The sequence below is a fragment of the Podarcis muralis genome, chromosome 8 (assembly GCF_964188315.1).
Source record: "Podarcis muralis chromosome 8, rPodMur119.hap1.1, whole genome shotgun sequence".
NCBI lineage: Eukaryota > Metazoa > Chordata > Lepidosauria > Squamata > Lacertidae > Podarcis > Podarcis muralis.
Window position 1 is genome coordinate 26500678 of NC_135662.1, and position 23932 is coordinate 26524609.

Consider the following 23932-nt stretch of genomic DNA (forward strand, 5'->3'; position numbering starts at 1 on the left):
TAAAAGATCTAAGGTAACATGGCTAGGAAAGTTCTTCCCTTGAGAGCCTGAAGACTGGAAGAAGTTTCCAGTCAGTTTGGGTAGCATTGGCCTAGATGGAATGTTGCATTGTGGGATGGGGCAGTACCTAAGAACAGAAAACTGCTATATACTGTAGACGGGTTTGGAACATAGAAAGTGAGACAGATCGGAACTACTCCAACGTGAGATACTTAGCATGCTACAAGATAGCCAGTTAAGATACTTCTGCAAAGGAAATTAGGAAAGAGTGCTGCAGTTGATTAAGAAAGCATGCTTGTAGAGACTTCCAGGTAGGATTGTTTGTCAAAGTGATTATGCTGCTCAGTTGCCAGAAACGTGATAGCATTGCCAAACATTTATGGACAATGGCACCAGGTTGTTGGTTAGTTCTTTTCTTTCTAAGCGAACTTGTACTGTTACTGGGGGGAAATGCAAAAAGTATTGCAGAAAGCCTGTCAGCAGATCAAGTATGGCATTAAGTTCCATAGATGAGAATTTAGGCACCTTTTAGGCATTACAATTGTGCTCTTTGAGAAAATGTTGAAGGAGGTTTAGTTCATGACCTAGTTATTCACTGAAAGCCTTCAACCTCCACCTCATATTGTATATTATTTTCTGAGGTAATGCAGGTTTTAAATGTACAGTGATATACTTAAACTCAAAGAATTAGTAAGCTACATTGATATTTCTCACATTAGTGCATTTCTTCTGCAAAATTGCAATAATTCAAATAAAGGCTAATTGTGTCAATGGAAGAACATTCTCCTCATGTCTTGCCCATATGATCTCTTTAATAGTTTTGTTGCATTTGTTAAAGTTGACTCTAGTGGAACAGGTATTTGAACAATGAGTTTTTCTCTCTTAAAAGTGAGAAAAGGTTGAAATCCTATGTATGTGGTACATGAAATCCCCCTTTGAATACAGTTAAACATACTTCTGATTAAACATGCATTAGATGCCACTATCAGTAAAGTATCCTGTTAACTGAAAAGCAAATGGTAGTGGTGCTTAGCTGGAGCTGCATTTCGCATGAAAATACTTGCAGAGAGTTGGCCATGTCAAGATATGTTTGGTTCAGTATTTTTGTTTTCTGACTTTGAAATTGCAACACTCCAATGCCAAGATATTCAGGTGGTAATCAGTGTGATAGTGCCAACTTGTTGTTCTGAATTTGTTTTGAAGTAGCTTCCTTAATGTATTTGTTAAATATTCAGAGGAAGGCAAATACTTCACACACACACACACACACACACACACACACAGCATCACGCATAATGCTAAGCTTTACTGTGAACTTGCAAACCACAAGTTTGGGTTCAGATGCAACACTAAGCTGAACTATGGTCTAGCTCACAGCAGCAGGACCAGAGGAGGAGACTTCTTTCTGGGAACCTGTACTACGCTCATTCATGCTAAGCCAGGGTGTGGCTTAGTGTTGCACCCCAACTGGGTGTCTGCCAGAATTCCGCTGTTATAGCTTTGCAAGTGGCCTTCTAAAAGTTCATTGAACATGGTTTTTGAACCACATAACCTCAAGTTAACATTGTGTTGCTTCTAATGGGGTCCCACTATTATGGTGAAAGTAGCAAAGTGGTGATGCCCTCATATACTCCAGCAGCTCCTTTCACCGATTCTGCTTCGCATTTGTGGGACATTTGAGGGAAGCCTCTTCAAAAAGTTGTTAGTTTTTGCACATGTGCAGTAGCTTCCCTTTCACCTTGGCTCCCCTCTCCAATAATTCCCTGTCCGGATAACACATGTTGCTGTAGATTTTTGAATTTCAGCAATTCTGGAGAGTGTCAATTGCACAGAGCTGTAGCTCACTGGTGGAACACCTGTTTGAAGATCCCAGATTCATTGCCTAACATCTCCAGGTTAAAAAGGATTAGGTTACCAGTGTGATGAAAAACACCCTTGCCTGAGAACTTGGAGAGCTGCGGCCAGCCACAATAAACAAGACTGAGCTAGATTGACAAATAGTTTGTGTGAAGCCGTTTCCTGTGTGAGAGTGGTGTCCAGAGAACAGGAGTGAGAACAGGAGAGTCACACATATGTGAGATGATAACATTTCTTATGGGCACAGGTTCTGGTCCTGTGCACTACTATGTTATCTCTTTGATGTATGTGCACTCTAAGGTACATGGGCCCTTCTCAGATAAGACCCATGCAAGATGAGTGAGACAAGTGTATTGAAGAAGTTGCCTGCAGGATTGTAGCTGTGGTTTCCCAGGTGGAAGGATTTCACGTGTGGAGCCTGCTAATTCTGTTGTAGCAAGCACAACTGTGTCTTGTGACACCTTAAAGACCCATATTACTGTATTTTTCCATGTTTTTTCCCCTTAAAAATAATGTGCAAAATTTTGGGGTGTCTTACACATCGATAGATCTTCCCCCATTTTCTTAAATGAGAATAGGGGGCGTCTTATACATGGGGGCGTCTTATAGATGGAAAAATACAGGAATTATGGCAGCATTTCTGTTTCACAGAGCCCAGGGATTCTGCAAAGCATTCCAAGGAGTCCCGCAAAGACAAAGTTGGAATGGTGGACAAGCACGCATAATGTGTGGTTTCCATTGAGCTGCAGCCGTGGGGATTAAATGCACTACTCAAGCCATTGTCCTGGGAATCCCTTCCCCTTCTTTCCTTCCCTTTACCATGATTTCCATGGTTAAGTCAATAGCAGTTGGCAGGTGATAGAGGGAGGGCAGTGTTGCTTATGCAACTTCCCAACGCTGCATGTTGCTGCTGACTACCAATAGGAAGTGGGGGCCAGGCAGTGGGAAACTTGGTGTGCACCCAATCTGCTGCTTCCATCCTTGCTTTGCCCCGCCCCATCGGTAATCAGCAGCATCATGTGGCATTGGGTAAGCAATTCTGCCCTGCCCACGTGTTCAAGCACTTGTCACGGGAATCCCTCTTCCCCAACCCAGAACCTTCTATTAAGCTGCAGCCTGGCAGCAATGGTTAAATATATGGTCAGATACAAACTGTCTCTCATTGGAGCCGAAGCCTTAACAGAGATTGACAGCAAAGTTTTTATAGGTCTCAAAGTTGCTGCTTTTAAATGTTACCTCCAGTACCGGATTTACGTATATGCTAAACAAGCTATAGCTTAGGGCCCCACTCTCTTGGGAGCCCCCCCAAAATTTAAAGGAAACAAAACTGGATGTACATTTCCAAAATATAAGATAAAAAACAAACAAAATGGCTTTAGATACCTATTAGGTTCATAAATTACCATATAGCATATATTTAGCACAAAAAACAGTGACAATTTGTTGAGAAAGGACAGCTGGACATACAAAGGGCCCCATTACCTTCGGTAGCAAACCTAAATCCGGCCCTGGTTACCTCTCTGACTGGCTCTCTTCCTTAATCTCCCCAAATTCCCACCTCCTCCCCACCCTGCTTTACAAAAAAAAATCTTTGTAAAATTTTTTACTGCAAGGATTCCACTGGAATTTTGTTTAAAGCGAAGGGTTCTGCCGCTGCAAAAAGTTTGAGACCTGCTGTATTGTGGCATAAGAGGACCAGAGCCCATTTTGTGGGCCAAAGCACATTTTCTCAGATCCATGAACTACAATCCTCTGTTGTTTGGTATATACCAGGTAAGGAGAGTAACAAGATGGATTAGACAGCTGGTGGCAATTCTGTGTGGCTCTCTCAACTTTACTTTATAAATCATGGCTCTACAGTCTTTGTTTTGTGTGTGACAGAGATGAGATCAGCTGACAATGACAGCAGCAGTGAGCAAACCGTGTTTGCAGCTGGGCAATTACAGAAGTCCATAAGATATGGGACTGTCGAGCATGAACACAGATGCCTTCAAAGTTCTGTTTTTCTTCTATGTGGAAGTCATGGGCATGGAACAGATGCCTTCAATTTGGAGAAACCAGCCTCTGGATATAATAGGTTCTCTCTTCTCTTTGTTCTCTAGGGACTGTCCCTCGTCAATGAAATTAGATGAGGGAGAGGGAGGAAAAAAGAAAGAAAATTGTGTGTGGAGGGTTCTTGTGTTTTCACTGTGATACATGATACTAAGCTATTTGTAAGCTAGAATGGCTTGTTATATTTAAAAGGTGCATCAGATTAATAGATGCACTTCATTATACAAATGAATAGATACAGTTGATTAAATTCTTATTTCCCCCCCATTTTGATTGATTTTGAACCACTGTTTTTTCTAGGTTAGTATCAAATTGACATGAGGGTGTGTGTGGCGTTTTCTCTTGTCACTGGGCTGCTTAGGGTTTCAGCTAGTCTTCAAGAATAGATGATATGCAATTTTAAATGTGAAAGCATGTCAATAAATTAATGTGTGGAAATAGTGTATGCCATTTTTCTCTCATTTCTTCTGAGATCTGGCAAGGTTATACGTGGGAACAGTTGCACAAAAATTCAAAGTCACATAATTTCTCCCTTGTAACATGTTGGCGGGATTGCTAAACAACAACAACAAAACTGCTAGGTTTCTTTGTCATTGTGAGTCTGAAGAAAGACATAAAAATGAGAAAGATGGATCTTTCTTTTTTAATGGAAAGTAGCATATTTTAACATTAGCTGCAATGTCAGATAAAATATTTGAAAAACAGTAAGCCAGTTATGTATGAGAGCAGGAAATAAGTATTCAACCCATTGATTCATGCACAATGCCACAATAATTTCATTGGAATTATCTGTTGATTTGCATGAACTTGAATAATTTTTTCATGGATTCTCCAAGCTGCAGTATGATTTAGTGAGACCTACAGTAGCTGTTCTTTTGTAAACTTGGCTTTTTCTCTCAGCTTATAAATATTAATTCATACCAAAGAGACAAGGTAGAACCTTTCTTCTTCCTAGAATTATCCTTAAACCCTTTGAAATGTTGTAATCCCCTTGTGTTGTTATATTTAGTTTATTCTCAGTTTAGCTCTTTAAATTACCAGTGGTGGTGGTTGAGTGAAGTTGGCTGTCCTCCAAACCAGATGATAAACTGGAGGTGTGATGTTTCATGTTATAATTGCTCACGGATGCTGAATCACTGTTCAGTAGAGAAGTGTGTTGCCAGCAAGCTTAGCGTATCTCTCTAGTGTCCCTGATTGGAGAGCTCTCTGAATTAAAGTTAATTTTTTAAAGTCTGGAGTATGAATTTAAGATTTTAAGATTCTAGCTTAATCTGCATATGTGTGTGTGTGTGTGTTTTGAAGGTTGTTTACAAATACAGTGGTACCTTGGGTTACAGACACTTCAGGTTACAGGCGCTTCAGGTTACAGACTCCGCTAACCCAGAAATAGTACCTCGGGTTAAGAACTTTGCTTCAGGATGAGAACAGAACTCGTGCTCTGGTGGCGCAGCAGCAGTGGGAAGCCACATTAGCTAAAGTGGTGCTTCAGGTTAAGAACAGTTTCAGGTTAAGAACGGACCTCCAGAACGAATTAAGTTCTTAACCCGAGGTAGCACTGTAATAATGACTTAGTTCCCCAGTTACATTACAGTACAGTGTATGGTGTGTTAGGGGAGAGGTAGCACTTCTGGTGGGGGACACATCATGCTCCTTTGGGGGCTGTTTGTCCACCTTTGCTCCCCACCCTGCACTCAGCTCTCACCTGCGGCTCCTAGAGGCTGTAAGCATATGACAGTGGCCACACTTCAGGAACAGCTTTGACTGGCCAGCTAAATCAGGGTAGGGTAGCCAATGGGTCTCAAACCTTTGGGGAGTTAGGGACTTCCCCTGTGTGTGAAGACAGCCCTTTGGCTATACACAACAAACTCTGATGGCTTGAGCAGATGAGACCAACAGTGGGTCCAATGGTCAAGAAGGCAGTTTCTGCATATGCTGTAGAGGGAAGTGAGGGGCAGATGGGGTTCGTCAACCTGGGAAAGTAGCCCATCTAGGAGAAGGAAAACTCTGATCCTAAACTTCTGCCTTGTGTCATATCTTTGGGAGAAGAAAAAGACTAAGGAGTAAACCTTACACAAATCTGGAGTGGAGTCCCATAGATGGTTGAATGGTGCTTTGTACGCCTCCTCCTGGCAACTCTTTCAGCCAAGCTGTGCCAAACATATTACTCTGCTTTTCTTCGGACCACAAGGCCGAGAGAGGGGTCTTGTCTGGGAAGCCTAGGACCTCCATACATACTGCACAGACTTGTGCCCTGGGGAGGTCATTCACCCCCAGAGGCGCACTCCATTGTCCTTTGAGACAGATGGATGCCAACAACAACAACACAGTTCTGAGGAAAACAGAAAAATTGGAATGTAATGGTTGGAGTTAGAGACTAGGACTGGGAAGACTCTGGTTCAAATTCTTGCAGTGTCATGAATTTCGTTGGGTAACTGTAGAGCAGTCAAATCCTGAAGTCAAATCTACTTCACAGGCTTCTTTTTTTGAGAATCAAATGTGGGAGGAGGGTAAAGAACAGTGGATGTGGCCTTGAGCCCCTTGGATAAAAGGCAGGAGATAAATAAATAATAAGGAGCCTAATTCTTGGTGGTTGTGAATTTCTTTCTTCACTACTTATTTTTCATTTTGCACCTGATTTACTCCGACTGCAAATCGTTCTTCTACTGCCAAACGTCCCTAGATAGCATCTCTCCAATTTGGTGCATGTTTTTGGCTTCTTTGAAATGCTGCTGTTTAGATAGTTCTCAAATTTTACTGGTTTAAATTGCTATGTACTTACAGTCTTGCATTTTTTTGCTACTGATAACTATTTCCAAACTAAATCAAATCACTAAATTATGTCAGCTAAATGTGCATTTTTCTTGGTCGTTTTCATATTTCAGAAAGGAAAGCTTTTCATGTGTTTAGGGAATTTTTTAATCATGATGTTTTTGTTAGCTAGCTAGTGTGGGTTTAACTATTATTATGAAATGCTTTTAATATATTTATAATTGCTTCTGCTAGTTCTCAGTATTGCGGTAGGGAATCCAATGGTTTTCCAGATGCTACTGGTCTACAAATCATCTCTGTACATTGGCCATGGTAGCTGAGGCTGATGGGAGTTGGAGTCCAACAAGATTTGGAAGGCCAGGGGTTTCCCATTCCTGGTGTATATTAACTTGCTCACTCTTCTTCTGAGCTGCATTGATCATCACCTGGAAATGTGGTGTGTAAATAAACTGATAATGATAACGATACCTTTATTTGAACCACAGAAATGGAGAAGTGCTCAAGAAGCAAGTTGAATTCTTTCAGCACTTTTGAGTCAGCTGTTCTAATTTAAATATATCAAGATGCAGGGCACTTTAAGCTTGCTTTCAGATCTTGAGATCATCTCTCAAACATTGTTCTTCACATTCTGTCCCACTCCTCCCCACCAGATCTGTGTAGAGGGACCAAGAAAGAGAAATTGGGGCAAATTCTTCCTTTCTTTGTTTGAGTTGGTGTGCCATTTCACTTTCTCTAAGGTTCCGCAAATTTTGGCTTGGTTTGTTAGCCAACCACTGTAACTTTCATAGTAGGCAGTGTAGCTTGGTTTTCTCAGTTTCTGCTTCGCAAATTAAGTGCATTCTTGTTGTACCTGCTGCTTGGCAAAGGGGGGATGTTACAGGAGAGGAATTGCAGGTGTGGGTCATGTTGATAGTAATCCCTTCTGATCTGGGATGCTGTGGTGGAGTCCTGGTGCATGCCATAGTCTGATCTGTGTTGAAAGAGAGAGCCTCTGCCTTCTTGTGTTGCCAGTGGCTTTTAACAATATGTTACTGCTCTGGAACTTCTGTTTTAGAAAGTGAAAACTGGGACTTGGCTATGCAGCTGCAAATAAAATATTTTAAGTGCAGTATACAACTGCACTTGTATGTGACACTAGATGACAATGGTGAGCCTTATGGAAAATTCAATGTGTTTTTAAAAAACACTTTTTTATATATATATAAAAAGGTTTTTATGTGTGTAGATTCCACCCTGGTTGCAGATCATTTGAAGTCTAGGCTGATAAAGAAGAATGAACATTCTGGAAGGTTTTCAGAGTTTGTTTTTGAAATATGTGCTATATAAGGAAGAGGCAGAAATAAGCAACTGTATCATTTGAACCAAGGTTGTTGAAGAGGAACACCCAAGAAGGTTTTTCAAAGCTATCCTTGTGGTGCTACATAAGAATGGGGTAGAAATGGGCAATAGACTCATTTAAGACCAAAAATTGTCTAATTACGGCTGCTGTCAGCGTTTCAGCCGAACCAAACCCCAGAGATTTAATGGGGGTTGGGGAACTCTCTGCTGCAAAGTCAGAAGCTGAAAGGCACATTTTCAGGGAGGGGGGAAAATGCATGGTAATCTAAGAGCTTTTTCCTCTCTCCCCCATTGCATGAAAAATCTTCTTTAAAAAATAGGGACTGGAAACGTTTCTGAGAATGATGCTACATGGCTCTGTAACATTATATGCAGTAGCATTTTGGAGAAGGGGGCGGTGGTGGCGGCTGCTCATTTTTCTATGTATTGTCTCTGCGACTCATTTCCCGGAACATTTCTGTACTCATTTTAAAAGCACATGGTAAGTGTCACACTTCTTAGCTGCTTGAAATGGCTTTTACCTTTTAAAAACACTTTTAGCAGGAAGAATAAAAACCCGTTCTAAAACGGGTTTACAAATTCCTTCCTTTCTTCAAATTCACAAGAGTTTCTCTCATAGATATGACCAATTATTATTATTATTATTTGTCATTGATGCTGGTGACATTTTGGCAATATATCTGGGGATTGGGTGGAAGAAACTCCCATGACTACGAAGGAATAGAGGAATTAGTAAAATCAGATGTTCATAAGATTCAGGATAAATATCTGCACCAGTGGTACAACAATATAAGAAACTGAACCTGGTGGATTACCATGGCATTTTCTTCTGCTTTTAATTAACCACACTTCTGTGTTACATCCAAACTCTAAACTGTGGCTAATCTTAACTACAGTTTGTTGAAACAAGCCAGATTGATGACTGAAGGTTTGAAACTGACTTCAGTTAAAATTAAATCATACAGAAGAAAATAACAAGCAAAAGCTTCTGATGTCCTTGTGTAGGAGAAGATGTGATCCTGAAGTCTGCTTAGGCCACAATTCTGCCTAAATTTCAGAATATGTGTATAACATTTACTTTATTTACTTAAAAAATTATGGCCATTAACTGTTCTTTGGTACCTGTTGGGTTCAAATAAAGAGTGATGCGCATATTGTGTTAATTACATGCCAGTAGAACTGGCGAAGAGCTGCACGTGTCTTCCTTCTGGTGTATTTCCCATGTGGTTCTCTGTTGCTGAACAAGTTGTGCACTCCTGCTAGAGGAAAAAGACTTAACTCCATGGTAATACAATCCTGTGTGTGCTTAGGTGATGAAGGGGTTCTTGGCAGTAACTAAGCAATACAGGAACTGGTAACTGCACTTGATTTTCTTTTATGTTGATTCTGATATGTGTAGTCTTTAGATCCTATTAAATTTTCTGAAAGATAAACTGCTGCAAGAGTGATTTGCCAGGCCCAGTGACTCCTCTTCTTAAAACCTTGGCTCAGCCGAGAATCTTGGAAGGGAGTGGAGGGGTGGAGATAAAAGTGCTTTGACTACAAGGTTAACTGATTTCAAATAGAAGGCTCTCTCGAGTTATTGCATTCTGCACAAAATAAATACATTTTGCATATGGTTAAGATTGATAAAAAAAATATTCTGTATGCCAGTGATTGCATTCCCATCTGTGATTAAGGGTTTCTGTCTCCATCTGGTTTTCACATTATATTTCTGTAACAAGAATCTTTTATATGGCAGAGTTCATTCGCTGTATTTTCTATTAGCTGCAGCTTGAACTACTGCATGGATCACAGATTTACACATATGGCTTTAATTACTTCATACCATTGAGAAAAAGTAATATTTGTTTGGGAATGTATGTTTTTCACTATTGCCATGGTTATGCAACATGATGAGCTTTTTAATGCCACTCTTCTGGAGAAATACAAATTGTTTAAGGCTTTCTGTTTCAAAAGGGGTAGTGAGGGAGCTTTCAGTCATCCTGTTAGTTGCAAGAGTTAATATGTTAGGCACACACACACACACACACACACACACACACATCATTTTTGTTGTCTAACTATTATGAGGTAAAATGAATGAAATGCAGATTGCCTTACAAATGGCTGCTGTATATCATATTATATTTAAAGGAGTTGTTAATTAAACTGTGGCTCTGCATACAGTTTACAAAATGGTGGAGAAATTCCACTCACTTAACATTGTCAGAGGTTTCTGTGAAAGGAGAAATGAGTGATTCAGATTATGTACTTTTCACTCAAGATAGATCAATATACTTTTAAGAGGGGGGAACCTTTCTATTTGGTACATATAATATTGTTTTGGACAATCCATCAACATGTCTCCTACAAAATCCCTTTTCCTTGCACAAATCTGTGAAATGCATGAAATTTCTTGCTAGGTCAAACAATGAGTGTTATCAAAGGTATTAGATGCAGACATCCTAAATTAATTTGCCTCATAATCCTATAAAATAACTATAGAAAATGACTAATGTTATAAGAAGATTATTTAAAGTATGAAAGTTGATCTTTTAGGTTTGCATAGATTGAAGAGGAAAATTTGGTAAATATTCACTAAGTTAAGCAAATCATTGCTATTTCCCAACTAACAGATTTTGTAAACTGTTTTTAAACATATAAAGGATATTTTATCAAATTGAAAACTTCAACATTTGGTGAACTTTGTCTTCAAAAAGCTGGACAGGAAGCTGCCCATAGTGTAGTCTCTGACAGGGTATATGCTTATTATGAAAATATGTTTACACTGGGCAAATAACATTCACCAGTAAACAAAGGTATTGCTGCTTCAGCCCAGCAAAATGAATTTGAAATAGCACATTGGACTGCATCTCATGTGGAACCAAGAAAACACATTGCTTTATGTAGCATTAGATTTCAGGATATCAATATTTTTGTTCTCCTCTATCCTGAAGTCCCAGGGCAGAATACTATCATGCCTTCCAGGCCCATCTTTATTTTTAGCTATATTTATTTACTGACTGTCATCTCTGCTCTAATTCACTAGACACTGATGTTTTATGGAATATATTTAGGCTGTATTTTTTCCCAAATGAGCACATGCTTTTGCATGTTCAGGATCTGCTTGGTGCAAGTTTATATGTTTATTTATTTAGGCTGCCCCATATCTGAAATACTTTTGCATTATAAGAGACACATGTAAGATCGGCTTAATGTGTGAGATACACACATTTTTTAAATTTAAAACTGGGTGAGAATTTGACTTCTAAACCTGAAAGGGAAAGAATAAGAGTTACTCAGGCCTAGAGTCAGCATGCGGCATCCTTGGGCCACTGTCAGGGCCCACTGTTGATGCCTTCCCTCCAGAAGAAGACCTCTGCTAGATCAGGCAAAGACCCATCTTGTCCAATACTCTGTTCTCACATGGCCAGCTAGATGCCCCTGGGAAGCCTATATGCCTGGGTTCCCCTTTATCATTTTGATTCCCATCAAGGCTCAGGAGCCATGCTTTGTTGGGGCATGATGGGGGATTTAACGGCTCCCAGCTGCCTGGTGCTTCTTCAGAGTGCTGTGGATGCTTCTTGCTGCTGTTACCGCCACCTCCAGACCAGCCTGCCAGGGTGGTGGATTGTACTTCACTGAGGTTGCCTTCAGACTGAAAGCTTCCTCTGGCATTCCCTATGTGTCTACCTAATGGGCTGTATCCAACTAAGTCCCCTGCTCAGTGCCTGAGGGCCCCAGTCCTGCTGCTCAACACCTGGCCCAGGGCAGAGCCTGATGGGCTCTATAAAGGACTGCTGTCACTGCTGCTGCTGGGCAGAGAGGGCTCCATTTTGTTTTGTTTGTTTTTTGTTTAAATTGCTGCTATTTTTTACCTATGTCATTTTAAACTGATATTAATGCTGTATTCTTAGTTTTAGATTTTTATTTATGTAGAAATTGTTTCCCGTTTGGTTGTGTATTCTTTTGATGTGGATATTTATTGTTTATGACTTTTGTAATTATGTAAATCTTGTTACACTGTAAGCCGCCTTGAGCATTGTTTTTTAACTGCGGAAAGGCGGCATACAAATGAAAAATGATGATGGTGATAAGTCAGTGTAGACCGTGGGTAGGCATTCCAAGGCCCAGGGGCCGGATCCGGCCCAATTGCCTTCTAAATCCGGCCTGCAGACAGTCTGGGAATCAGTGTGTTTTTACATGAGTAGAAGGTGTCCTTTAACTGAAAATGCATCTCTGGGTTATTTGTGGGGCCTGCCTGGTGTTTTTACATGAGCAGAATGTGTGCTTTTATTTAAAATGCATCTCTGGGTTATTTGTGAGGCATAGATATTCGTTCATCTTTATTTTCCCCCCAAAATATAGTCCGGTCCCCCCACAAGGTCTGAGGGAAAGTAGACCCAGTCCCCTGCTGAAAAAGTTTGCTGACCCCTGGTGTAGACCCACTTATGGTTACGTAACATAACACATACTTAACTTAAGCCCATTGGTTTCAGTAGGCCTATTTTAGTTATGATGTAGTTTTAGAATCACAGAATTATAGAGCTGGAAGGTATCGCAAGGGTCTTCTGGTCCAATCCCCTGCAATGCAGAAATCTCATCTAAAGCATCCATGACAGAGGGCCATCCGAGTTCTGCTTAAAAACTCCCAAGGAAGGAGAGTGCACAACTTCCCAAGGGAGAATGTTCCTCTGTCAAACAGCTCTTACAAATAGTTGGATGCAATCTATTTCTTAGACCAGGAGTGGGGAACGTTCAGCCCTCCAGATGTTGCAGAATTACAGTTCCCATCATCCCTGGCCATGCTTGCCAGAGCCAATGGGAGTTGTAGTTCAGCAACAGCTGGAGGGCCATAGCTTCCCCACTCCTGGGTTAGAATGAATGCACAATGCAATGGGAAGTGTCTACTGAAAGGGAATAATTCCACTGTGCTGCTGCATTGGAAGTGGTTAAATAATTCCATCAGGCCTGATAAAGAGACCCAGCATATTTGCCCTCCCTCAGCAGATGCTGTCTGGAAGGAGGCTAGTGAAGAGGAGGGATTCATGTAATAATGCAGCCTTTTCTTTTTGATGGGTGCTTTATTTTCCCTGGCATATTAAGGGTGCCCTGGCACACACTTCAGAATTCCTTGGCTATGGTATGCAAACCATGTTGAAGTAAATGGGATATTAGTACAGCAGCTCTTTGGAAACAGTTGCAGCTACAGAGATGGGCAGTACAATACTTTCAAAGTGGTTTAGAGCATTCAACTAGTTTAATTCCGTAGATGTTAATGGGAATATGTTTTATTGTATTTACTTATTATCGTAATAATCAGAAGATCCGTGGGGTTGGGGGTGTTACAGCAATATAAAATGCAGCACTAACAACAGTTGAAAACTATGTCTTGATGTGATTCATTTTATTTTAATCATGCTTCTTGAATGTGAGCACGAGGAGAAGTTTAAAAATACTTATGAATAAATAAATAATAGCATTATTGACCCAGGACTGGGTATGCTTCTTTTTAGTAGTTTGTGAATCCTGGGGGTTATTGGTAAAAATTCTGACCTTATATAAAACAACAGGAGGTAATATATGGGGGGGGGGGTAATACCATAGCTCAGTGGTAAAGAACAAGTTTGTATGCAGAAGGTTTGATGCCTGACTTCTTTAGTTAAAAATATTAGATAGTAGCCATAAGAACGATCTCTTCCTGATACTCTGGAGAGCCTAATGGAAATATAATCTGACCTGATACAAGTTACTTTCCTATGAACAATTGACCCAGTTAAGTGTTGATGTTTGACTTGTTTGTAATTCACAGTATATGCATTAGTTTCCCTCCTTCCCTCTGGGAATAATATTTAAAAAAAAAAAAAAAGAATTGGTTTTAAAATGCAATAATAAAGAAGTTACTTTAGGATTATAGTTACTACTTCTGTTACATATATAGATAGATAGCATGTCAATAAAGGGGCTTTGTGCTTCAAACTGGCTGTGATATGTGCGTGTTTTTTTCCCTTTTGTTGTTGTCAATAGAAAAGATTGATCTCTGGGCTGGTGAACGTAATATCTGTCCCAGTCAGAAAAGGAGAGGAAATTAGCAGGACGATTGGTGGAGAATGATATCTGTCAAAAGAAACACTTGGAGAGCACTGAGTTTAGTAATAGGTGACTGCCGGAAAAAAGGGAACTTTGAATTTTGCCAAGGTAAGGAACAGATTTGTAATTAACATGCTATTTATGAGAAAGAAATTAATTTGATTTATTGTGCCTTGTCCCTCTGTAACTGTGCTTTCAATCTTCTCCTTGTTATTCCATGTGCTTCCCATCCCTCCCTTGGAATCTAACCTTGTAGGGCTTTCAGATTTTGGATGGTTATGCATGAAGAACTTGTGGAGAGATGCCCTATTCATATTTATCTCAAAGCATGAAATGCCTAATTTGAGAGGAAGGGAGTAGATTTGTAACACACAAACACACACCCTTCCTGCCCCACCTCCAGCCCATCTTACAGCCACATTTTTGGATGTAAAAAATGAAATGTTGTCTGTTTTCATACAATATAATGTGCATAGGCCCAGTGGGTAGGAATCCCACCCTCTCTCTCCTTTCTGTTTTTGTAGCATCACAGTTGAGAGGCTACCATCATGGGTTGAACTGTGACATTGGTCCCATTGGTACAGAGGAAGGAAGGAAGGAAGAGAGGGAAGCAATATGCAATTCTTAGCAGAAAAGGTGGATTTTGAAGAGGGATTTGAAAGAAGTAAGGCACAGGGTGTTCTGCGATGTTCTGCCTGTGGAGTAGCAAGGAAGAAAGGTCTTTAGAGAAGCAGGAGACAGTTGGCACAACCTTTAGCATAGACTTTATTGCCAACACTACAAAGATCCAACATTGCAAAAGCAGGCACCTGCTTACACGGTGGGGGTCCTCTACCTTCTATCTCCCCTGTTGTCCACCCTCCCCCCCCCCCACTCACAATATGCTCCTGGAAGACCCATTGGAACATGTATTGGGTGTGTGCAAGAAAGTCCCATTTCACAAGTGAGTGGACATCATTGAATGCCATTCAGGGTAAATACAGAGGTGGGGCAGGTACAGCTGAGAGAGGCTGCAAGATAAGGTGCCCCAATCCCATTGCATATACAGATTTGGCAAGCTTTGAGGTACATATGAGTAGTTATTTAATACTTATGTCACAGTCCACTTACCCAGAAACAAATCTAATGAGACCAATGCAGATTAAGAGGCTTAAGGACTGTGGGGCTATGTCCACTTTGCATTTAAGGCTGTTGGTGTGGGGGGTTGGATGGTGTTCCTGACAGTATTACAGTATGTGGGTTTATCTGAATGACTGAATATTTCAAGTGAGTCGAAAGGTTAACTATATTTTGAACCTATGTTTTGATCTATACTTACGTGTGTGTATATAAAGTACAAAGGGTATGTCCATTACAGATGAAAGCCGCAATAGATTCAAATATTTTTGGAGGCAGTCCATGAAAAACTGTAGCTATTTCCTGCCATTCTGATCTCTTCAAGCTATGAACACTATATTTGCTTGTAGCTCTGCCCAGAGTCATTTTTCATGCCTATTTCATATGGGAGCAGCTGTTACTAACACTTCAGCTTACTGGAAGTTTCACCATCTTACTGGAATGCTTTTCAGTTCCCTTGAAACTCCCACAGATGGTTCACCTAATGGGACCTTGTTGCATGTCAGGAACTGTAGGAAACTTACACCCAATCTAACTCAGTATTGTTGGCACTGATTGACAGCGGTTCCAGAAAGAGAATATTTCCCAGGCCTACCCGGAGATGCTGGGGACTAAATCTGTGACCTGTGTTCCACCAATGAGCTATGATTCTTTTCCAAAGTTCATAATCTGCCTCTTCGTTCCATCAAGGTATTTAAAAATACCTAGCGGATGGCGGTCATTTTTCATTTTTAGAACGTGTCCTAGCAAACTAGTGCAGCCTTCAGAAAGGCCTGAGAACTTTGAGAACATCTGGTACAGCCCTTTGTGTTTCATGACTCAACCAGACCCGCTGTAAGAAAGTGTTTTTTAAAGTCCCATTTACTTCTGTGGGAGTGTTAAGCACACGCTTTGCTTTTTCCCACCATAATAAATGTGTTTTAAATGAGTACCTCTCATTGGATTATAATAGGTAGTAGATCACTAAGTTCTGAAAGACAGACCAATAAAATCTGAATCCTAAAAGCATCTGCTGATTTCTAAGCATGTGCATTCAGTGTCCAGGTTGAAAATTTGGCCACCGATCTTGAACTGAATTGAAATTTTGTCAAGCAAATTAAGAGGCAATGCTGTCAGGCACTTTCTGGAGCCCTAATAGCTGCATTGGGGGGGGGGAGTCATGTGATAACAATGCATGCAGCAACCTTCTTCCAAGTTCAGTGGAATAGATCCTTTGCGTTTTTAAAAAAGTTGCCCTTTCAAACGGTATGGTTAAGGGTCAGATTTTATCTGCTTGCTAATGAAAAACAGACACAAAGCTAGACTGAAATGTCAGTGTTTCCTCCTACCCCAGCATGAGAGATACCGGTATGTAGCAAAGTTATATAAGGTGGTCTGTCGATGGTCAAAAAATTTTTTCTTCTATTTGTTACCAAAATACATTGGTAAAATACAGGCAGTTGCCACTAATACTGACCTACTGCTCCCAGCACATGTGACTGCAGTCATAAATATCAGTAATAATGCCTTGGGTTGGAAATGGGAAAGGCTTCCACATCTGCTTATCTAAAGATGACAATAAAAAGCAGCCTATATTTGAAGGACCAGGAAGACCTAGGGTTAAAATCCCCACCCAACCATGAAGTTCACTAGGTGACCTTGGGCTCAGCGTTCAAACTCCCACCTACCTTACGTTGCCCTGAGCACTTTGGAGGGAGGGCCATTTACAAATGTAATAATGACTAATTTGCAAAAGAAGAGGAAGGTGTAAAATACCAGTATAGGCTGTATTGTAATAATGGTGTTTTGCAGTGTTATTTTTCTAGAAAAAGGGGTGGCGGAACTCACCACAAACACCTCCTTCATTCTCTTAGAATGGCAATGGCACCCATCTGAGAGGTGCTGGAGTTCCAGTGAGTTCTGGCTGGGAAAAAAGCCATGGTGCTTCATATTAATTACCAGAGTGTCTTGTTTACTACATTTGCTAGCCTGCCTTTCCTCCAAAAAAACACAAGGTGGTGTACATGGTTCTCGCCGGCTTTCAGCATCACACCAACCCTGTGAAGTATCTTAAGCTAGGCAGAGTTTGGCCAAGGTCAAAAAGTGGGCTCCATGGGTGTGTGGAGATTTGAACATGGCTGCCTCTGGTTCTAGTTCAGTCCTCTAACAGCTACAATGCATTGGCTTTCATTGGTATATAAATACTTTAAATCAAATCAAATAAATATGGGTCAGACAGATTTAGTATCCAAAAGCTGTAATTTGCAGAGCTGCAAACTACCTAAACATACTGGCAAATTTGTTAGGAAAGGAAATAAATACATCTGCAAGATATCCAAAATAGGACCCAAAATGCAACCAGCCAGGCAGCCATAGCTGAGTTGTGGCATATGCTAATAGGCGTATGGAATTCTAATTACACAGCAAGAAACAGGGAACATGCCCCTAGAGGGAGAGAGTATCTCCATCCTGCCAATTTGCTCACTTCTACACCTTCCCTTCCATAATGTGGAGTAAGCTGGAAATATGTTAAGTGAGCTAGAACCTGGGAGACAAAGTTTAGAAGCCTCAGCGTCACCTTCGGCCAGTGATTGTCTCTCATCCTAATCTACCTCACAGGGTTGTTGAGGATAATGGTGGAGGGACGAAAGTGCAGTTATTAATCCCCCCGATCCCCCATCATTTCTTTAACAAAGTGAAGCTTTCCTAATCTTAACAGTCAGATTACCGGTAACCAAAATATAAGGCATCCATTTGCTAGAATGCATTAAGATAATATTTAGAAAGCAACCAGCCCTCTCCCGCAAAAAATTAATTCTTCCTTACCTTAAAACATTATTCTGAGAGCCAGCCCACATAGAAGGGGCTTACAGTGCTTTATTTAGTTAGCACCTATGGTAAATAAATACCAGTTGCTTCTTGGTGAATCCATGATATCATCAGTGTTAATCGTATGCAAAGAAAATTCACCATGTTTACTGCCCATAGGAGTCTTTGGAAATTATATCTGTTCTGACTACTGGAGGTAATAATCTCCCCTTTGTTTTCTGAGCTTTAAAGCAGATGCTGTCCCCATACTTTTGTTGAGTTTAGTGTACATTCCTAGATTCCTTTTCCTTAAGCCTTGATTCCTTACTTCTTCTGTTATCAAGGAGTCATTTCTTTGTTGTGTGACTACTGTTGAAAGATTTTTTATCGATAAGAGACGTTTAAGGGTATTTTGGGGTGTTTAGATATGGAATTGTCATCAGCTCTCCTATAGCTAGAATTCTCTCCCCCCAATCATGTGAGAAATGATTGTGGCTTTCTGGCATTATGTTAATTGTTGGTGTGAGTTACATTAATGAATCACCAAAATGGATGACGAAAAAATAAACATGCAGGTTATTTTGCATGTTGAAAGAAAAGCAGTATTTTTAGGGTAGTTCACACACTATACATTCAACCCTGCTGAAGCTCAACACTTTTAAATGCAATAGATTTCCATGGGAGAGATATATGGGTACATAGGTGTTTGACTCCACACTGAAACCAGTGGGACTTAAAAGCACTTAACTTTGGCAACATGTTTATCTCTGTTCAGTGTTTCTTGGGTGTATGAATCTCCCTCATCTCTTTTCTTCCTCATTCCTTCCCTGATTCCCCTGACCATATATTCAGACTGAAGAAGAAGAAAAAACTACTGCAAACTAGTCTGCACAGTTCAGCTGAAATGGTAGACAAGCCTTCTTCAGCCTAGTACCATCTTGATAGTTTGGACTCTATCTGTCTTCAATCTGGCCTGTGGTCAGGGCTGATGGGAGTTGTAGCATACAAGGCTAGCAAATGCTGTGATAGACTATGGATTAACAAGAACCAGTAGTCCATGAAAGAACTGGAGTGTGCAGGGGGAGTAAGAAGAAGGGAGTTTATAAGCCCACGGCTTGTCCATGTAACAACAAACCATGGTTTGGTGTTACATCTGAACTGAATCATATTGTGCATACTCCCTGTTGGTGTGCTCTTTGTTTATTTCAGGTGCATCCCACTATTATTTTTGGAAGCTCTGAGTTTGGATAGCATTGTGTTGAAGTATTGAACAGTTTAACATCAAAAATATAAAAGCATTTTAGAGACATTTGTCTAATTAACAGCTACAGGAATGTATAGAAAATTAGAAGTTCTGTGCACAATTGATTTTTGGCTCACAAAGAACACATTTTGTCTGAGTAAGCCAGGTTGATTTGGAACAATTAAGAGAGGTGACCATTCTGTTCAGTTTCCTGTTTGAGCCTATAAGAAAATGCTGGGCAGGATTCCAGATTTAGAAAAACAACAAAATAGAATAAAGACGATGTAAAATGTAGGCGAAATTACAGAGGAAGAAAATAATTCCATTTGGAAAGCAATTACCTTGGAAAGGGCAAAGGAGAGTCAATAAAAAACTGGAAAAGTTTTCGCTATCTGTTACTCTGTTATAACAAATCTTGAATTCACTTTGACCTCTTAATAGCTTTAGAGTTTAAAGTAAATTAAAAGAGTATCAACAATCTCTTTAAACATATCCCCTTACAGGAATTAACTTGAGCCTCTTCCATACACATGTCCAATGCGTAGAAGGGACAGCTGGACCAGGAAGGAGTTGCAAAATCTGCTAGCCACACCCTTGAATATTTTATTTATTTTTATTAAATTTGTATACCACCCATCATCCTCACATCTCAGGGTGGTTCACAACATAAAAATACAATATAAAAGCAACAAACAAACAAAAAACCCACAAGCCCTTAACCCCTCCCCACCCCCTCCCTCGAACACATTTTAAGGGGGTATAAGATGTTAATTAGCCAAAGGCCTGGTTTTGTAGAGGAATGTTTTTGCCTGGCGCCTAAAGGTGCATAATGAAGGCATCAGCCAAACCTCATTAAGAGGTGTTGTTGTTGTTTAGTCGTTTAGTATTGTCCGACTCTTCATGACCCCATGGACCAGAGCACGCCAGGCACTTCTGTCTTCCACTGCCTCCCGCAGTTTGGTCAGACTCATGTTTGTAGCTTCGAGAACACTGTCCAACCATCTCGCCCTCTGTCGTCCCCTTCTCCTTGTGCCCTCCATCTTTCCCAACATCAGGGTCTTTTCCAGGGAGTCTTCTCTTCTCATGAGGTGGCCAAAGTATTGGAGCCTCAGCTTCAGGATCTGTCCTTCCAGTGAGCACTCAGGGCTGATTTCCTGAAGAATGGATAGGTTTGTTCTTCTTGCAGTCCATGGGACTCTCAAGAGTCTCCTCCGGCACCATAATTCAAAAGCATCAATTCTTCGGCGATCAGCCTTCTTTATGGTCCAGCTCTCACTTCCATACATCACTACTGGGAAAACTATAGATTTTACTATACAGACCTTTAAGAGGAGCATCCCACAAATTCTACAAATACTGATGCCCCTGCTGACTATCCCCCTGGTGGCCCTGTGGTTTGCCATCATTCTTAGAGTATCTCCACACAAATGGGGATCCACATGGCTAGTGAGTGTGATCCTAAAAATAAGAACACAAAGCCAGTGGCTTATCCACTCCACATCACAATGGCCAAAAGGATGCCTATGAGAAGCTCACAAGTGGAGCCTTAATGTGATAGTACTCTTCTCACTTGTGGTTTCCAGCCAGTGGTATTCAAAGGCATGCTGCTTCCCCCAGTGGAGGTCAAATACAGCCATTGTAGCTAGCAGCCAGTGATAGCCTTAACGTCCCTGCATTTCTCTAATCTTCTTTTAAAGTCATCCAAGCTGGTGGCTATCCCTACCTCTTGTGGCAGCTGATGTGGCACAAGCAGATGCTTCTGAATAGCAAACTACAACATACATTAATTGCATGGTTGCAATTAAAAAGCAGTAGCTGTGGGGGAGATCAGAATTGGGACCATGAGGAGGGGGGCTTAAACTTCCTTCCCAACTAAAATAGCCTCCGCTAAACTATTTGTCCCAGGAAGAAAACTGCTAGTAGTTGGTGGTGGTGGGTTTTTGTTGTTGGGACAATGATGGAACGACGGAAGGAGAGCTTAAATACAGCTCACTGCAACCCCAATCATTTGCTTCAATCATGCATTTAATGTGGCTCTTGGTTTCACTCTTTGAGGCTGTGAATTTGTTCCTTCTGTTATCAACATTGTTGTGGGCAAGGAAGCCCAGACACTGTTAGCAACAGTTGCTTATTATTATGTACAATCTCTCCCAGGATGTTGTGTGACTGCAGTGGTCTATCCAAAAAATAAAATAAATAAAATAAAATAAAAGGAAGCATGACTCCCTTTGGTACATAAGAGACAACTGGCTTTAGAGGTTATTGATTAAAGCCAGGTAGGGAATTCCCTTGCCTTCTCTCCTTGCATTTGCTTACAGATAACTGTGCTTATTGTATGATTTTGAACATCCAACTTTATGAGAAGCCCTTTTATTGTTGAAGATACTGTGCTGTAATGGAAATCCCAGTGTTGACACAGTTACTTGTCCTGTGAAGGTGAAAAGAAAGCTTCTAATTATCCAAGTGCTCTTTTTCAACTTCTTACCTAGCTGGCTGATCTTTTTGTGTTTTGAATGAGCAGGTACATACCCTCCCCCGTGACAATGCACCACATGAAGGCCATAATAATCCAGGCTTGAGCCATACAATTCTTCCCCCTGCACATGGAGGCCACAAGCATCAGGATCTGACCTGATTAATGCAGTTCTTCCCCTTCTGTAAAAAGGAAGGGAAGGTGGCACACATTGGGCCCTCACAGGCTAATAATAATAACAATAATTTTATTTATACCCCGGCCGAGACCAGGCTCAGGGCGGCTAACACCAAACATATAAAACATTAAAAACACAAAATCAAACAATTAGTTTAAAATACAATTCAAATCACATTTAAAATCAAAATTAAATTAAGTGAGAACCCATGAATCATAACCATAGGGGTTAGGAATTAAAAGAATTTGCATAGAAAGACTGTGACGCAGGCCACATAAGGTTCACAGTTGTCTTCTGCCAACACAATGGAATCAAGGTAAGATGGGCCTCAGCTGGCTTATGAGGTTGTTAGTACAGTACCATTGGGTAAGAATGGCTGCCTCAACCATTCCTTTGTTAGGCAGATTTGCTGGTTGCTGCTATTTCATCAGTGGGGCTAACAGGAAATGGCTTCCTCATAGATGGAATCTCTTTACATACCCTCCATCATTTCTGCGATAAAAATAGGGACACCCTCTTCCATACCCTCCAACATTTCTCCAATTTAAAATAGGGACATTCAGTGCTATTTTTCTAGAAAAATAGGTGCCAGTACTCACCATAAACGCCTCCTTTGTTCCCTTATAATGGCAATGGTGCCTACCTGAGAGGTGCCGGAACAGTGTTCTGGTGAGTTCCAGCTGAAAAAAGCCCTGGTGACATCCTATTCCATACCCTCCAACATTTATCTGATGAAATAAGGACATCCTAAGGAAAAGTGGGACATTCCAGGATCAAATCAGAAACCGTGATAGCTTCTGTAAATCTGGGACTATCCCTGGAAAATAGGGACACTTGGAGGGTCTGTCTTTGTATCTTAGAAGGAGACAGCCATCCAAGCTTGGAGAAGATCCCTTCTAGATGAGGGAAAGGAGAGAAGGGATAGAGGGACATTAGGAGAATTAGAAGCAGAAAGAATGGGCTTCCAGGTGAAACAAGTGTGCAGCTGCCTTGAAGGAGCACTTGTTTGCCTCTCCTCATGTTCTGCTTGTATATTTGTAAATAAAGCAAATATGACAAAGACTCTGTAACTCTCCAGTCCTCTCCTATCCGCAGGAAACTAAACTCGGCAACACCATCTCTGGAACATCACACCACTTGGGGAAGTGGGGTGCATTTAACAATAGATATTGAATACAATAAAACCTGTCTTTGGAACATTTGTAGCTATCATTACCAATAAATGAGATATGTGGTGGGTGAGCATTGCAACTTTTAGAATAAAATATATTTTAAGTCAGCCTAAAATTTATCTTTTTAGAGGGATTCTTGTGTGTGTGACAGAGAGAAAGAGCATTTTCTGTTTGGTAATCTACTAAGGGTCTGATAACATTAATGGGCTTTGCCTCACACAGAGTTCTGAGTATATTGTACCACTGCTCGCTGATCCCAGGTCAGTGTGATGCGTGAAATCAATTTATTTGAATCTCTTTGCCTCTATAGGAATTTGGCAGCATGCCAGTTGTTTTCATTTAATGTTCTTTGTGTTGAACACAGACAAGCAAGCTTGCTTTTGTACTCTTCCTTCTCTTGTCTTTCAGCCCATGTTCCCTTCTGCAGATTCTTGAGACAAAGAAGAATACGTTACTTAGCTTTTATTTTTATTTTTATTTTTATTTATTTTAAAAGCACCCTATTTTGTTTCAGATGGCATCTTAAACAGGAAATTAGGTCAATTGCAAAGCTGTCCCTGTGTTTGCTTCGACATTGCTTTGCAAGTCATATGTTGCATTTCAAAGCATTCAGAAGTTGTTAGTGTTGTGGGTGAGGGTTGAAGCTGATTTTTAAAAAAATATTGAGCGGCAGAGGGAAATTGAACAAAGGGAGAGAAAACTCTACAGTACCACCATAGCTGACTTCCTATTGTTTCTCCAGTAACAAGACGGCTTGCAATACAGTATCAGAATGTTAGTTTTGCAATACTTCTTACAGAGGCAGGTGTGTTGCAGAAAGCCATTATGGCATCCATTGATGTTAATTCATTGCTTACTTATTAGATACATAATAT

General features: G+C 40.6%; 1 protein-coding gene across 5 annotated transcripts in view; it reads left to right on the plus strand.

Moving 5' to 3' along the window:
- RUNX1T1 (RUNX1 partner transcriptional co-repressor 1) overlaps positions 1-23932 on the plus strand; it is a 151362-nt gene that overhangs the window by 14372 nt on the left and 113058 nt on the right. For 3 of the 5 annotated variants that reach the window (XM_028736535.2, XM_028736536.2, XM_028736537.2), the window contains one exon: positions 14026-14196. The exons of the other annotated variants lie outside the window; for them this stretch is intronic. In XM_028736535.2, coding sequence (XP_028592368.1) covers positions 14109-14196 — 88 coding nt within the window. In that variant the 5' untranslated portion in view covers positions 14026-14108. The remainder of the gene's footprint in view (positions 1-14025; positions 14197-23932) is intronic. 5 annotated transcript variants of the gene reach the window in all.